We start from the raw sequence: 16,942 nt of genomic DNA on the forward strand, positions 1-16,942 counted from the left end.
CGCTCCCCGCGGCTGCAGTGGGGGGGCAGCGAGTACCCGCGGATGCTGCGGCCGGTCCGCACGCGGCTGCTGAGCACGTACTTGGGGTCCAGGTCCTCCCCGCCCTGCCCCACAGCTCCCGTCAGACCCACATCGGGGCGGCCCCATAGCCCCCCATAGAGACACCCCCTTAGACCCACACATATCCCCTATAACTTCCCCAAAGCCCCTAACCTCCCACCCCAGCCCCAAATATCCCCGCGATCCCATGGAAACCCCCATCCCTAACGGGACCCCAAATGATTCTTAGCCCCACAGCCCCCCAATTCCCCCCCCCCCCCATTGCTCCCATTGGCACCCCCATCCCCGGTGACCCCGCCCCCCCACCTTGAGGTTCTCGTGGTTGAGGTCGGTGCGATGCTTGTCGGTGGGTTTGTAGCCGCCGTGGCGGTCCTGGATCACCGGATCAAAGAGCTCCTTGAACACCTCGTACGACTCCTCGTCCCCCGCCACGCAGCCCACGGTCATGATGAACGGGTGGCCTGCGGGCAACGGAGCAGTGAGGGAGCGGGTTGGGCACTAGGGCAGTGGGGCACCTGGACGGGGCACTAAGACCCAGTGCTGCCCGGAACGGGACACCAGGACCCAGGTGCGGCACGAGGATGGGCACTAGGACCCAGTGTGGACCGGAACGGGGCACTAGGACACAGTGCGGCACCAGGATGGGGCCCTAGGACCCAGTGTGGCACAGGGACGGGGCACCAGGACCCAGTGCGGCACCTGGATGGGGCATTAGGACCCAGTGTGGCACAGAGACGGGGCACCAGGACCCAGTGCGGCACCAGGATGGGGCATTAGGACTCAGTGTGGCACAGAGACGGGGCACCAGGACCCAGTGCGGCACCAGGATGGGGCATTAGGACCCAGTGTGGCACAGAGACGGGGCACCAGGACCCAGTGCGGCACCAGGATGGGGCATTAGGACCCAGTGTGGCACAGAGACGGGGCACCAAGGGTCAGTGCGGCACGAGGATGGGCACTAGGACCCAGTGCGGCATCAGGGTGGGCACCAGGACCCAGTGCGGCAGCGGGATGGGGCACCAGGGCCCAGGGTAGCACCGGAATGGGCACTAGGACCCAGTGCGGCACCAGGACGTGGCACCAAGGCCCAGTGCGGCACCGGGATGGGCACTAGGACCCAGTGCGGCACCAGGACGTGGCACCAAGGCCCAGTGCGGCACCGGGATGGGCACTAGGACCCAGGGCGGCACCAGGACGGGGCACCAGGGCCCAGTGCGGCACCGGGATGGGCACTAGGACCCAGTGCGCCACCAGGACGGGGCACTAGGACCCAGTGCAGCACCGGGACGGGCACCAGGACCCAGTGCGGCACCAGGATGGGGCATTAGGACTCAGTGTGGCACAGAGACGGGGCACCAAGGGTCAGTGCGGCACGAGGATGGGCACTAGGACCCAGTGCGGCATCAGGGTGGGCACTAAGACCCAATGCGGCCACGGGATGGGCATTAGGACCCAGTGCGCCAGCGGGATAGGCACTAAGACCCAGCATGGCACCTTGATGCGGCGCTAGGACCCAGTGTGGCACCGGGATGCGGCGCCAGGACCCAGTGCGGGCGGGCAGTGCTGCTCCCACAAGCACTGGGAGCCCAGCGGTGTCACCCACCGGGGTTGTCGACGCCGGTCTGGATGGCATCGTCCAGAGTGAAGCCGCTGGGGGTCTCCTTCTCCCGCAGGCGCTGGTAGAGCGCCGGGGTGAGCACCTTGGCCATGTGGTTGTTGTGCTTGGAGAGGTCGGGGAACTCCTCCTCGGCCGAGAACTTGAGCTTGTACTTGTTGTGGGTGTTGCTGAACGGCATCGCGGCGGCTGCGGGGCGAGGCGGCGGCCATGGGGCAAGCGGGGCCAACGCCTCCGCATCATGGGGCGCAGTGGGGCAGCGCGTCCCGGCACTAGGACCCAGGGAGCTCCCCCGAGCCCACTCACTGGGAGGGGCTTAGCGCGGTGGGCGGGGCCACACTGGGAAGGGGCGGGGCTTGCCCAAATAAGCGTGGTCTCCGTGGGGGGCGTGGCCGGGGTTATTTATGGAGGGGCGGGGGGGCACCGGGACCGATCCTGGTTCAGGGAGTCCCGGTTCGGGGGGGGTCCCGGTGGTACCGGAGGGGCTCCGGTCCCCGTTGGTGTCAATGGAGGGGTCCATAGCGGGGTGCCGGTGGGGTGGGGGGTGTCCATGGGGGGGGGGGGGATGTCTGTCCCCGTGTGTCCGGGGTTACCTTGAGTGGCGCGGATCGGGTCGGGTCGGGCCGGTACCGGGGGGGCGCAGGCGGCGGCAGCGGCTCCGGGCCCGGCTCTTATGGGCGCCCCCGGCTCCTCCCAGCGCAGGGGGTCCCGGGGGGGGCTCCGGACCGGGCGCTGCCGCCGCTGTCCAGGGGCACCGCGAGACCCCCCCCCACCGGGCCCCCCCCCCCCTCCCCACCCGGAGCCGCCCCCTCCGGTGTCCGGTGTCCGGTGGGCGCCGGGCCCGGCACCTGCCACAGGGATAACCCCCCCCGGTGACCCCCATGAATGGGGGGGCACCCATATAGGGGGTGGGGGCAACCACATGGGGACCCCAATATAGGGTGATGGGGGGGTCATCCAGCTATGGGGGTGTCAGGAAAGGGGGACCCAGATATGGGGGGTTGCACCCACATATGGGGTGCTGGGGAGATGCATATAGGGGAGGGCATCCAGATTGCATCCAGATTGCACCCAGCTATGGGGGGGGAGATGCATATAGGGGAGGGCATCCAGATATGGGGGTGCTGGGGGGTACAGAACCCCCCCTTTGGGGCACTGGGGGGACGGGCAGAACCTGGTTATGGGGCACTGCGTGTGCAGGACCCCCCTATGGGGCACTGGGGAGGGGGGCAGAACCTGGTTATGGGGCACTGGGGTGTGCAGGACACCCCTCTGTGGTGGGGGGCAGAACCTGCTTATGGGGCACTGGGGGGTGCAGGATCCCCCGATGGGGCACTGGGAGGGTGAGGCAGAACCTGGTTATGGGGCACTAGGGGGGGTTTAGGACCCCCCTATGGGGCGCTGTGGGTTGGGGGCACTGGGGGGGTCACAGATCCGCTGGCTCAGGGCAATTCAAGAGCCCCCCCCCCAGGTATTTTTAGGCCCGATCCGGTTACAGTCAGATCCAATGTCGGGGGCGGGGCAGGTGGGGTGTGGGTCCGGTGGGGGGGCCTGGGATGGGCGACAAGCAGGGGGCCCCCATGGGTGGAGGAAGCACCCATAGAGACCCCCCTGAAGCCTCCCAGCACCCATTGGAGCTAGCCTAAAGTGGGATGGGAGCACCCCGAATGTGTGGGGCAGGGGTGACCTTGGCATTTGGGGGGGGGGTCCCGGCAGTGACTTGGGGGGGTGCAGCCATGGGGGGGGTCCTGGTTTATTAGGGGTTGTACAAAAATGGGTGGGGAGGGTCCCAGATCCCACCTTGAGCACAGGGAGAGATCTGGACGCCCCCTCCGCAGTGCCTTGGGGGGCTCCAGGTCCCCCCCATAGCACGTCAAGGGGGGGTCCAGGCCCCTCCTGGGTGCTGGGGGTGCAGGGGAGGGTCAGAGCTGCTGCACCCCCTGCTCGAGGCGCTGCAGAACCTCCCGGGACTGGAGCTGCTCCACGGTGAGCAGGGACAGACCCAGCTGGTCCTCCTGGGGGGGCACAGACACGTGTGTGACACGTGTGTGACACGTATATGACATGTATGTGACATGTACGTGACATGTGGGATGTATGTGACATGATTGTGACACGTGTGATGTATGTGACATGTGCGAGTGACACGTGTTTGTCATGTGCAGTACATTAGCGGTACCATAGGGGTGCCGGGGGGATACCATGTGGGTACCATGGGGGGTCCTGGGCTGTACCATGTTGCCCGGGGGGGTGGTACGGTACCTGCAGGAGGAGCTGGGCCAAGGTACCATAGCGGTACCATGGGGGTGCTGGGCTGTACCATAGCGGTACCATGGGGGTGCCGGGCTGTACCATAGCGGTACCATGGGGGTGCCGGGCTGTACCATAGCGGTACCATGGGGGTGCCGGGCTGTACCATAGCGGTACCATGGGGGTGCCGGGCTGTACCATAGCGGTACCATGGGTGTGCCGGGCTGTACCATAGAGGTACCATGGGTGTGCCGGGCTGTACCATAGCGGTACCATGGGGGTGCCGGGCTGTACCATAGCGGTACCATGGGTGTGCCGGGCTGTACCATAGCGGTACCATAGGGGTGCCAGACTGTACCATAGCGGTACCAGGCTGTACCATGCTCCCAGGGAGTACCTGGCGGAAGGGCTGGGCCATGGCACGCAGGAACCCCTTTGCCACCTGCACGGCCTCGTCCACCGTGAGGTTGAGGCTGGAATCCGGGATCCGCTCCTGGATCCAGCGCGGGAGCTTCCCGCGGCGGTCGGGGCGTGCATAGCGCTGCAGGGGGGGCACAGCACAGCTGAGCCACAGAGACCCATAGGGACCCATAGAGACCCATAGCAACCCATAGAGACCCATAGCAACCCACAGAGACGCACAGAGACCCACAGCGACCCACAGTGCCCCCACAGTGCTCCACAGTGACCCATAGAGACCCATAGTGACACATAGCGACCCATAGTGAGCCACAGTGACGCACAGTGACCCATAGCAACCCATAGTGACCCACAGCAACCCACAGTGATCCACAGTAACCCACAGTGACTCATAGCGCCCCACAGTGACCCACAGCAACCCATAGCACCCACCCAGCCCCACCTTGTCGGCGAACACCATGATGCCGTAGTCGCTCTTGCCCCGCAGCGCCCGCCCCACACATTGGGCTGCGTGGCGCATGGCGTCAAAGGCCAGGAACTCGTTCTCCCGCAGCTGGAACCGATCCCGCAGGAACTCCAGGCGTGCCTGGCGGGGGGCAGGGCACTTGTGGGACTGCCCCATAGTGGGACCCACAGCACCCCTCCCCCTCTGCCCACACTCACTTTGAGGATGCGGCTCTGGGTGTACACGTAGGGCACCCCGAACATGATCACGGCGCGGCCGTAGTGATGCACTTGGGGGGTAGGAGATGCACGGGGCGTGGTGGTGGGGCTTCAGCACCCCCCACCCCATGGTGCCCCACATCTGCCCCACATCTGCCCCACATCTCCCCCCATTTCCCCACATCTGCCCCCATCCCCTCTCACCAAAGTCGACCCCTTCGGACACCTTCCCTCGCGCCACTGAGAGCAGAACAGCCCCACGGCCGCACTCACAGGCCTGCGGAGCCGTGGGTCAATGAGAGGCAATGGGGGTCAATGGGAGGCAATGAGGGGCAATGGGGACATTGGGGCAATGGGAGCAATGGGGAGCAATGAGATCAATATGGGTTAAAGGGGGGCAATGGGGGTCAATGGGGAGCAATGGGGGCAATTGGGTCAATGGGGATGAAGGGGGGTCAATGGGGGCAATGGGATCAGTGGGGGGCAATGGGGTTAATGGGGTCAATGGGGCAATGGGGGGTCAATGGGGTAAATGGGGAGTTAATGGGGTCAATGGGGAGCAATGGGGTCAAGGGGAACCCCCTGCTCCCCCCCGCACCTCCTGGTACTTCTCCAGGGCCATGCTGGTCTCGGCCCCATCCTGGGTCTCGATGAAGATGAGTTTGTTCCGTTGGATGTTCTCCAGGATGCCCTGAGTGGGGCGGGGGGACAATGGGGACATCATGGGGTCAGTGAGGTCAATGGGGACACAATGAGGACACCATGGGGGCGCAATGGGAGCACAATGGGGACCCAATGGAGGTCAGTGGTGACCCAGTGGGGGTCAACATGGACCGAAAGGGGTTCAATGGGGCCCAATGGGGTCCTCGGGGTCCCTCTCACCTGCTCGTACCAGGCAGCCACGGTGCTCTCCAGGTACTGGTAACTGGTGAAGAAGGCCACGATGCCGTCAGGGACCACAGCCGAGAGCTCCAGGAGGAGGTTGCCCAGGTTCCGGATCACCGCTGGGGGCGATGTGGGGCAGGGGGAGCTGTGGGGCAGCCCCAGCCCCAGAACCTGACCCCGTTCCTCACAGCCCCATAGCTCGGAGCACAGCAGCCCCAGAACTGTGCCCATGGGCTCCCCAGCCCCAGAACCTTGTCCCCAGACCCCTATCCCCAGCCCCATAACCACGCCCCCAACCCCAGAACCATGTCCGTGGGCTCCCCAGCCCCAGAACCATGCCCCCAGCCCCAGAACCTTGGCCCCATCCCCCATAACCATGCCCATGGGCTCCCCAGCCCCACAACCATGCCACCCCGCCCCACAGCTGGCCCATACCGATATCTTCCCGTGTCTCAAACTTGGAGGTGATGGCAACCTGGTCATTGCCGCGCCCCACGATCTATGGGGGAGGACACACACACACACACACACACTGCTGACACTGGGACAATGGGATCCCCCCCTCCGCCCCAGCCCCACAAGAGCCCCCCCCCCCCGCCCATCTCACCATGGGGCAGAGGCAAGTCCGGGCCAGCGTCATGCTGAATGTCGCCATGGTAACGGGGCGGAAATCCAGGATTTTGGGATACATGTCCAGTGGGGAGAGAGTCTGGGGGCGGGATGGGGTTATGGGGCTGGGCTATAGGGCAGTGCTGTGGGGCAGTGCTATGGAGCTGGGCTCACCCCTGAGGTGATGATGACGGACTGGAAGCGCTCAAAGATGGGTTTGATGGCGATGGAGGCGTCGAGACAGCTGGGGGGGGGCAGGAGAACAATGAACCCCCATACACAATACCCCATACCCCATATCCTATATCCCATACCCCACACCCCATATCCCATACCCACATCCCATATCCCATACCCCACACCCCATATCCCATACCCACACCCCCTATCCCATACCCCACATCCCATACCCCATACCCCACATCCCATATCCCACGTGTCCCAGGTCCCACCTGAAGTGCAGGACGGGGTTGCTGATGGTTGGGGTTCGGTCATCAAAGGGCTCGATGATGATGGTGAAGCCTGGGGGTGGGTCACAGCACCCATGGGTGCTCTGCAGCATATCCCAAATCCAATATCCATATCCATACCACATATCCCATAATACCCCATATATCCCCTAATATTGCGTATCCCATACCCCATATTATCCCATAAGACTCTACATATCCCATAATATCCCATAATAGCCCATACTATCCCATAAATCCCACAACACCCCATATATCCCATACTATCCCATAATAGGCGCTATCCCAGGCGCCCACCTTTGGAGTAGGTGCTCACGAGGGAGCCGAAGTTGGCCACGAGCGAGATGGGGCTGAACTCGGACACATCCAGGACCTCCAGGGTGCGGAGCAGGGAGCGGAGCCGCTCCGAGCAGAACCTGCCACGGACACGGGGATACGGGGTATGGGACAGGGATATGGGACATGGAGACAGGGATATGGGATATGGGATAGGGATAGGGGACATGGATACAGGGATATGGGATAGGGATATGGGATATGGGATATGGATACAGGGATATGGGATAGGGATATGGGACATGGAGACAGGGATATGGGATAGGGATATGGGATATGGATACAGGGATATGGGATAGGGATATGGGACATGGAGACAGGGATATGGGATAGGGATATGGGATATGGGATAGGGATATGGGATATGGGACAGGGATACAGGGATAGGGGATAGGGATATAGGACATGGATACAGGGATATGGGACATGGATACAGGGATATGGGACAGGGATATGGGATATGGGATAGGGATATGAGATATGGATACAGGGATATGGGATAGGGATATGGGATATGGATACAGGGATATGGGATAGGGATATGGGACATGGATACAGGGATATGGGATAGGGATACGGGACATGGATACAGGGATATGGGACACGGAGACAGGGATATGGGACATGGATACAGGGATATGGGATAGGGATATGGGACATGGATACAGGGATATGAGATATGGGATAGGGATATGGGACATGGAGACAGGGATATGGGATAGGGATATGGGACAGGGATACAGGGATATGGGATAGGGATATGGGACATGGGATAGGGATATGGGATAGGGATATGGGATATGGGACATGGATACAGGATAGGGACATGCGTACATGGATATGGGATAGGGACATAGATACAGGATATGGGACATGGATACAGGACATGGACACAGGGATAAGGGACATGGATACGGGACAGGAACATGGATACAGGATAGGGACACATCGACACAGGGCATGGATATGGGACAGGGGATAGGGACACATGGCTACGGGACATGGATAGAGGACATGCATATAGGATATGGACATGGGATATGGACACATGGATATGGGACAAGGCTATGGGACAGGGACACATGGCTACGGGACATGGATATAGAACATGAATATAGGATATGGACACATGGATATGGGACATGGATACGGAATATGAACACAGAAATATGGGACAGGATATGAAATATGGACACATGGATATGGGACAGGGGACATGAGATATGGACATGGGATATAGGAACACATAGGATTTGGACATGACATATGGAATACATGGGACACATGGGAACACATAGGATACAGATGGGATACATAGTATACAGCAGGATACAAATGGGATACATGGCAAACATGGGGATACATGGGACACATGGGGAGACATGGGACACATGGGGACACATGAGACACGTGGGGACACACAAGACACATGGGATACATGGGACACATGGGGACACATGGGACACATGGGGACACACAGGATACATGGGATACACATGGGATACCCATGGGACACACATGGGACAAACACAGGGCACAAACGTGGCACATGCACGTGGCACACGCACGTGGCACACGCACGGCACACACGTGGCACACACGTGACACACACGTGACACACACATGGCACACACGTGACACACACGACACACATGTGACACACACGTGACACACACGTGACACATGTGGCACACACGTGGCACACACGTGACACACACACGGCACACACGTGGCATCCACGTGACACACACACGACACACATGTGACACCCACACACGACACACACGTGACACCCACATGGCACACACATGACACACACGTGGCACACACGTGACCCCCCTACGTGACACCCCCGTGGCAGCCAGGGGCTCGGCGCTCACCGGAGGGGCCGTGCCTCGATGCAGGCGAGCTGGCGCAGCTCCCGCAGGAATTCCGGGGCGCTCTCCTGGCGCAGGGCCCCCCCCCCCCGCAGCCGCGTCCGCAGGAAGGCCACGAAGCGGCGCAGGAAGCCCAGGAAGTGGCGGGCGGAGCGGATGGAGCCCGGGAGAGCCTCTGCCGGGGGCACCGGGAATGGGGCCGGGGGCACCGGGAATACCAGAAATGGGGGGGGGAATGGGATGAGGGGTACGGATCAGGGAGCACCGGGATGGAGCCTGGAAAAAACACTGGAATATATGGGAATACTGGGATCGGGGGTGATGGGCGCGCCTCTGGAATAAATCGGAGTACTAGGTGCCTGTGGGGTGCTATGGGTCACTATGGGTGTTTCGGGGAGTGTTTATGGGGACCTATGGGTGTTACGTGCTGATATGGGTGCTATGGGGGTGTCTATGGGGTGCTATGGGTCACTATGGGTGGGTGTCTATGGGTGCTATAGGTCACTGTGGGTGCTATGGGGGATGTCTATGGGTACTATAGGGTGCTATGGGGCTGTGGTACCTGTGGGCATGTCCTCGGGCAGAAGAGGCCCCCCCTGGCTGAGCTCGGGGTCCCGCAGCCCCTGCACGAGGCGCCTGTATTCCTGTGCCAGACGGGCTTCATCTACCTGCTGCAGCCTGGGGGGCACCCATAGGCGTGAGGGGGGCACCCATGGGTGGGGGTGGCACCCATAGGGGTGAGGGGAGCACCCATGGGGGGGGCACCCATAGGGGTGAGGGGGGCACCCATGGGTGGGGGTGGCACCCATAGGCATGAGGGGGGCACCCATGGGTGGGGGTAGCACCCATAGGAGTGAGGGGAGCACCCATGGGGGGGGCACCCATAGCGGTGAGGGGGGCACCCATGGGTGGGGGGGGGCACCCATGGCAGAGGGGGTGCACCCATGTGGGGGAGAGGGCACCCATAGGGGTGAGGGGGGCACCCATAAGGGTGAGGGGGGCACCCATGGGTGGGGGGAGTGGGCACCCATGGGTGGGGGGAGTGGGCAACCAGATGGGCTGGGGAGGGGAAATGGGGTGACCCAAAGGGGATGAAGATGGGGGGACCCAAGTGTGGGGGCACCCGCTTATGGCTGGGTGGGAGCCCCCCATGGAGCCGGGCGCACCCATGGGTGCCGGGGTGGGGGGGGTCAATGAGGGTGCCCCCACCTCTGCACCCCGTCCTGCAGTGCCGCCAGGTTGCTCTGGCACCGGTCGAGTGTGCGGCGCGTGATGGTGACCCCCATGGCGTCGATGCAGACGTTGTCTATGGGGGGGGGGGAGACGAGACACTGTCACCCATGGGTGGGGCGAGGGAGACCTGGGGGCACCCAAGGGACCCCCCCTCACCGATGTTGTGGGCCTCATCGAACACCACCACTGCCCTGCGGGCCAGCTCCTTGGAGACGGCATCGGCCACCTTGGGGTCCAGCAGGTAGTGGTAGCTGTAAACCACTGCGTTGGCGTGCAGGATCTGTGGGGCAGACCATGGGGACACCTGGGGGGCACCCAGCGCGTCCCCCCAGTCCTGACACCCCCCATAGCTCCCATAGTGCCCCAAAGCGCCCCATAGCCCCCATAGCACCCCACAGCGCCCCACAGTACCCCACATACCGAGTAGCGGGCGAGGAAATAGGGGCACCAGCCACGGCGGCGGCCCAGGGCGCGCAGCTCGTCCAGGTTGTAGATGCCGTGGGGCAAGGGCACGGAGCGCCCGTGGGTGTCCCAGTCCTGGAGGGGGTACCGAGGGGTGGTTGGGGGGCACCCATGGGTGCTGGGGATGGACCCCTGGGTGCTGCTCCCCCCACCTCATAGAAGCTGCAGAGGGGCCGGGAGCCATCGCTCTGGGCCCGCACGTGCGGTGCCGTCAGGGCCATGCAGCGGCTGTCGACGTCCTTCCCATAGCGCAGCGCCGAGACCTGCAGAGCCCCACGGATCCCACTGGAAACCCATTGGATCCCGATGGATCCCAACAGGTTCCAGTGGATCCCAACGGGAACCCATTGGGTCACGATGGATCCCAGCAGGTTCCAGTGGATCCCAACAGGAACCCATTGGGTCACGATGGATCCCAGCAGATCCCATTAGATCCTGATGGAAAACCATTGGATCTGGACGGACCCCCAGCAGATCCCATTGGGTCACGATGGATCACAGTGAATCCCAAATGGATCCCTGCAGATCCAGCTGCATTCCCAATGGAAACCCGATGGATCCCGTGGGATCCCAGCACTCACCTCCGGGTGGATGCACAGGTTCTTCCTGGAGCTCAGCGCTAGCCCCAGGAACGGCAGCTTCTCCCCCAGCTCCTTCTCGTAGCAATCCAGCAGCTTCCGCAGCTCCTCCACCACCTGGCCCGGAGCCATCCCATGGGATCCCCGCGGCATTCCCGATGGTATCTGCCCCCCCCCACACCCCCAATCCCACCTTCTCGATCTCCGGCACCGTGCGGGAGCAGTAAATCAGTTTGGTGATGTCCGATGGCCGCGCCTGCGGGAGGAGATTGGGGGCTGGGACCCACTGGGGTCCATTGGGAGTCACTGGGGTCTATTGGGAATGGCTGGGATTCATTGGGAACCACTGCAATCCATTGGAATCACTGGGATCCGTTAGGATCCATTGGGAATCACTGAGGTCCACTGGGAATGGTTGGGATTCATTGGGAACCACTGCAACCCACTGGGATCATTGGGATCCGTTGGGATCCATTTAGAATCACTGGGATCCACTGGGAATCACTGGGGCCCACTGGGAATTGCTAGGATTCATTGGGAACCACTGCAATCCATTGGAATCACTGGGATCCATTGGGAATCACTGGGGTCCACTGGGAATTGCTAGGATTCATTGGGAACCACCGCAATCCATTGGAATCACTGGGATCCATTGGGAATTGCTGGGACCCACTGGGATCACGGGTACTCATTGGGAATCGCTGGGATCAATTGGAATCACTGGGACCCACCGGGATCCATGGGGAACCGTTGGGATCCGTTGCTCACCCGTTGGTAGGCGACGATGAGGGCTAGCAGCGACACCGTCTTCCCGGTCCCCGACGGCATCTCCAGCACCCCGTGACCCTGCCGGATCGCACCGGATCGCACCGGATCGCACGGATCCCACCGGATCCCCACCCCCCCCCCCCCATCCCCCCCACCTTGGCGTCCAGCGTCCGCTTGAGCTCCAGCATGTACGAGAACTGCTCGGGGTAGATGTAGTCATAGGGGAAGGGCACCAGGAGCCCGTCCACGTTGAGCCTGCGGAGCCGCCGGTACCGGGGGAGGCCCCGGATCCATTGGGATCCATTGGGATCCATTGGGATCCACCGGGATCCATCGGGATCCGCCCCCCCACCCCGGCTCCGCTCCGCCCCCCCCAACCCCGGCCCCGCCGCTCACTTCATGGCTCCCGCCGCTCCGCCGGCACCGAGGCCCATCGGGTCCCCACCTCGGTCCGCACCGCCGCCCATTGGATAGCTCGCTCCACCCTCCTTCTCTGATTCGCTGCGCTCTCTGTCCATCAAGCGCCCAAGGCCGGGTGTGAGTCTCAAGCAATCGAGCGCCGAACGGACGAGCGCAGCTCCGCCCCCCCTCCGCCCCCCCCCCCCCCCCCCCCCCCCCCCCCCCCGTGACCCCCGCACGCAGGGAGCGGCTCGGACGCGTCTCAAAGAGCTTTTATTGGGGGGGATCCATTATGGGGGGGATCCATTGGGGGGCTCCTGAGTGGGTCCAGCGGCGCCCGATCACACCTGGGGGGGAACAGGGAGGTGAGAGCAGGAATGGGGGTGCGGGGGGGGGGAATGGGGGTGCAGGGGGAGGAATGGGATTGCGGGGGGGGATGGGGCCGTGGAGGGGTCGCTGCGCTCACCCGCGTGGCCGAGGGCCGGGGCAGGATCCGCTGCTCCCTGCCCGGGGGGCTCAGCGCAGGGGCTCCCCCCGGCCGTGGGGTGCGCTGGCTGCAAAGGGCACTGTGAGCACCCATAGACCCCCCAGAGAACCCTGGAGACCCCATAGAGACCCACAGACCCAACAGACAACCCATAGCCACCCCACAGCCACCCATAGACAAACACCCATAGACACGCCATAAACACCCCATAGCACCCATAGGTACCCCACAGACACCCCATAGAGACCCCTAGAGACGCACAGACCCAATAGACATCCCATAGCACCCATAGCCACCCCATAAACACCCCATAGCACCTATAGGTACCCCACAGACACCCCATAGAGACCCCTAGAGACCCCATAGAGACCCACAGACCCAATAGACATCCCATAGCCACCCCACAGGCACCCACAGACACGCCATAAACACCCCATAGCACCCATAGGTCCCCCACAGACACCCCATAGAGACCCACAGACCCAACAGACATCCCATAGCCACCCAGAGACAAACACCCCATAGCACCCACAGGTCCCCCACAGACACCCCCCAGAGACCCCTAGACCCCCATAGGCAGCCACTGACCCCCCCACAGACCCTCTCCGTAGATACCCACCAAGAGCCCCCATAAACCCCTACCCCCTCACCTCACCTCTACCCCCCATAAACCCCTACAGTCGCGTCCCCCCCCTCACCTCTCTCCCCTGCTCCTCCTCCTCCCGCACGCCGCCAGCCCCAGCGCCGCCCCCAGCGCGGCCGCGGGCAGCGCGCACCCGAGCGCGAGCGCGAGCACGAGGGGGGGTGGGGGTGGGGGCGGGGGCGGCACCCGCGGCCCGCGCGCCCCCGGCACCGGCTCCTCGCAGAGCGCGCCCATGTAGCCGTGCGCGCAGGCGCAGACGTGCCCGGAGATGTGCGTGTAGCACGTGGCGCCGTGGCGGCACGGCCCCGAGGCGCAGGCGTCGGCGCGCTCCTGGCAGCGGCGGCCGCCGTAGCCCAGCGTGCATGCGCAGTGGAAGGCGTTGGCGCCGTCCTGGCACGTGCCGCCGTTGGCGCACGGGTTCGGGCTGCACTCGTCCACGTTGCGCTCGCAGCGGCGGCCGCGGAACCCCGGGCGGCAGCGGCACAGGGGGGCGCCGGAGGGAGCGGGGCGGCACTGCCCGCCTGGCGGGTGGGTGGGGAGGGAAGGGAAACGGGGCGTGAACGGGGGAAGAAGAAGAACGGGGGAGAAGGGGGACGGGGACGGGAACGGAGGAGAACGGGGACGGGAACGGAGGAGAACGGGAACGGAGCGGCATTGCCCGCCTGGCGGGTGGGGGGAAGGGGACGTGAACGGGGGAACGGGAGAGGGAACGGGAACGGAGCGGCACTGCCCGCCTGGCGGGTGGGGGGAAGGGGACGTGAACGGGGGAACGGGAGAGGGAACGGGAACGGAGCGGCACTGCCCGCCTGGCGGGTGGGGGGGGGAGGGAAGGGAAACGGGGCGTGAACGGGGGAAGAAGAAGAACGGGGGAGAAGGGGGACGGGAACGGGGACGGGAACGGGGGAAGAACAAGAACGGAGGAGAACGGGGACGGGAACGGAGGAGAACGGGAACGGAGCGGCATTGCCCGCCTGGCGGGTGGGGGGAAGGGGACGTGAACGGGGGAACGGGAGAGGGAACGGGAACGGAGCGGCACTGCCCGCCTGGGGGCGGGGGGTGGGAAGGGAACGGGAAAGGAGAACAGGGACGGGAACGGAGCGGTATTGCCAGCCTGGGGGGGAACCTGAATGGGGGGGGACAGCGGAGGGTGAATGGGGTCAAAGAGGGGTGAGCCCGGGGGGGGGGGTGGGGGGGTGTTGAATGGGCAGAACTGGGGTGACCGGGGAGGATCAGGAGTGAACGGGGCAGAAAAGGGGGGAATGGGGGTGAACGGGGCTGGGGGAGGGGGCAGAACAGGGCCAAATGGCACTAAAGTGGCAGCAAATAGAGCCAAAGAGATGCCAGATGGTGCTGGACTGAACACAAGGGCACCCATGTACATACATGTAAGACACATGAGCATACATGTACACCCATGTAACACATGTTTCACATGTACACCCATGTATCACACGTACATCCATGTACTCACCATGCATGCACGGCTGCAGGGTGCAGCCGCCAGACACGCATGTACACCCATGTAACGACCATGTATCACATGTATGTGTATGTACCATGCATGCAGGGTTGCAGGGCACAGCCATCACACACATAACATGCCTGTACCAACCATATATCACATGTACACCCATGTAACACACACATATCACATGTACATGCATGTACTCACTGTGCATGCCGGGCTTCAGGGCGCAGCTGTCACATAACACACATGTACCACCCATGTATGTGTACATACCATGCAGACACGGCTGCAGGGCGCAGCCGTCACAGAACACACATGTACCACCCATGTACCACCCATGTATGTGTACACACCATGCAGACACGGCTGCAGGGCGCAGCCGTCACATAACACACATGTACCACCCATGTACCACCCATGTATGTGTACACACCATGCAGACACGGCTGCAGGGCGCAGCCGTCACATAACACACATGTACCACCCATGTACCACCCATGTATGTGTACACACCATGCAGACACGGCTGCAGGGCGCAGCCGTCACATAACACACATGTACCACCCATGTACCACCCATGTATGTGTACACACCATGCAGACACGGCTGCAGGGCGCAGCCGTCACATAACACACATGTACCACCCATGTACCACCCATGTATGTGTACACACCATGCAGACACGGCTGCAGGGCGCAGCCGTCACATAACACACATGTACCACCCATGTACCACCCATGTATGTGTACACACCATGCAGACACGGCTGCAGGGCGCAGCCGTCACATAACACACATGTACCACCCATGTACCACCCATGTATGTGTACACACCATGCAGACACGGCTGCAGGGCGCAGCCGTCACATAACACACATGTACCACCCATGTACCACCCATGTATGTGTACATACCATGCAGACACGGCTGCAGGGCGCAGCCGTCACATAACACACATGTACCACCCATGTACCACCCATGTATGTGTACATACCATGCAGACACGGCTGCAGGGCGCAGCCGTCACATAACACACATGTACCACCCATGTACCACCCATGTATGTGTACATACCATGCAGACACGGCTGCAGGGCGCAGCCGTCACATAACACACATGTACCACCCATGTACCACCCATGTATGTGTACATACCATGCAGACACGGCTGCAGGGCGCAGCCGTCACATAACACACATGTACCACCCATGTACCACCCATGTATGTGTACATACCATGCAGACACGGCTGCAGGGCGCAGCCGTCACATAACACACATGTACCACCCATGTACCACCCATGTATGTGTACATACACATGCAGACACGGCTGCAGACACGGCGCAGCCGTCACATAACACACATGTACCACCCATGTACCACCCATGTATGTGTACATACCATGCAGACACGGCTGCAGGGCGCAGCCGTCACATAACACACATGTACCACCCATGTACCACCCATGTATGTGTACATACCATGCAGACACGGCTGCAGGGCGCAGCCGTCACATAACACACATGTACCACCCATGTACCACCCATGTATGTGTGTACCATGCAGACACGGCTGCAGGGCGCAGCCGTCACATAACACACATGTACCACCCATGTACCACCCATGTATGTGTACATACCATGCAGACACGGCTGCAGGGCACACACATGTACCACCCATGTACCACCCATGTATGTGTACATACCATGCAGACACGGCTGC

The 16,942-nt window shown here is 62.4% G+C and overlaps 2 protein-coding genes across 9 annotated transcripts; both read right to left on the bottom strand.

The window, feature by feature from the left end:
* Positions 1-5: 5 nt before the first annotated feature.
* LOC130607197 (creatine kinase M-type) lies at positions 6-2,302 on the bottom strand (the record flags this gene model as incomplete). The annotated part of the gene is made up of 4 exons (XM_057424106.1): positions 2,269-2,302; positions 1,664-1,864; positions 367-521; positions 6-104 (listed from the first exon to the last, which is right to left on the bottom strand). Coding segments are annotated over exons 2-4 (447 nt in total), but the record flags the coding sequence as incomplete, so codon positions are not given.
* A 1,284-nt stretch (positions 2,303-3,586) lies between these two features.
* Positions 3,587-12,653, bottom strand: ERCC2 (ERCC excision repair 2, TFIIH core complex helicase subunit). Of its 8 annotated transcripts, none has more exons than XM_057424128.1 (23): positions 12,623-12,653; positions 12,382-12,481; positions 12,227-12,304; positions 11,652-11,714; positions 11,462-11,575; positions 11,033-11,143; positions 10,839-10,955; positions 10,575-10,644; positions 10,395-10,491; positions 9,748-9,863; positions 9,189-9,360; positions 7,270-7,388; positions 6,955-7,024; positions 6,677-6,746; positions 6,501-6,602; positions 6,329-6,392; positions 5,891-6,012; positions 5,607-5,699; positions 5,213-5,285; positions 5,009-5,079; positions 4,788-4,931; positions 4,323-4,466; positions 3,587-3,690 (listed from the first exon to the last, which is right to left on the bottom strand). In XM_057424128.1, exons 1-23 carry the CDS (start codon positions 12,625-12,627, stop codon positions 3,598-3,600), a joined length of 2,208 nt encoding a protein of 735 aa, XP_057280111.1. In that variant the 5' UTR covers positions 12,628-12,653; the 3' UTR covers positions 3,587-3,597. The 8 variants fall into 8 exon arrangements, 5 of the variants coding, with proteins under 5 accessions (XP_057280111.1, XP_057280103.1, XP_057280120.1 ...); XM_057424120.1 differs by having other exon boundaries at positions 10,575-10,698; XM_057424137.1 differs by lacking the exon at positions 11,033-11,143 and having other exon boundaries at positions 10,575-10,698.
* Positions 12,654-16,942: the final 4,289 nt, after the last annotated feature.

This window comes from Pezoporus wallicus, unplaced genomic scaffold (genome assembly GCF_028554395.1).
Source record: "Pezoporus wallicus isolate ANWC-B61680 ecotype Strahan unplaced genomic scaffold, APGP_CSIRO_Pwel_v1 contig_14450, whole genome shotgun sequence".
Lineage (NCBI taxonomy): Eukaryota > Metazoa > Chordata > Aves > Psittaciformes > Psittacidae > Pezoporus > Pezoporus wallicus.

What these genes read in the sequence shown, in the direction of transcription:
- ERCC2 (XM_057424120.1), bottom strand. An exon ending in AGCGGACGCTGGACGCCAAG is followed by an intron (nt 12,305 to 12,381) that starts GTGGGGGGGATG and finishes GCGATCCGGCAG; the next exon opens with GGTCACGGGGTGCTGGAGAT. An exon ending in AACCCCGTCCTGCACTTCAG is followed by an intron (nt 6,747 to 6,954) that starts GTGGGACCTGGG and finishes GCCCCCCCCCAG; the next exon opens with CTGTCTCGACGCCTCCATCG.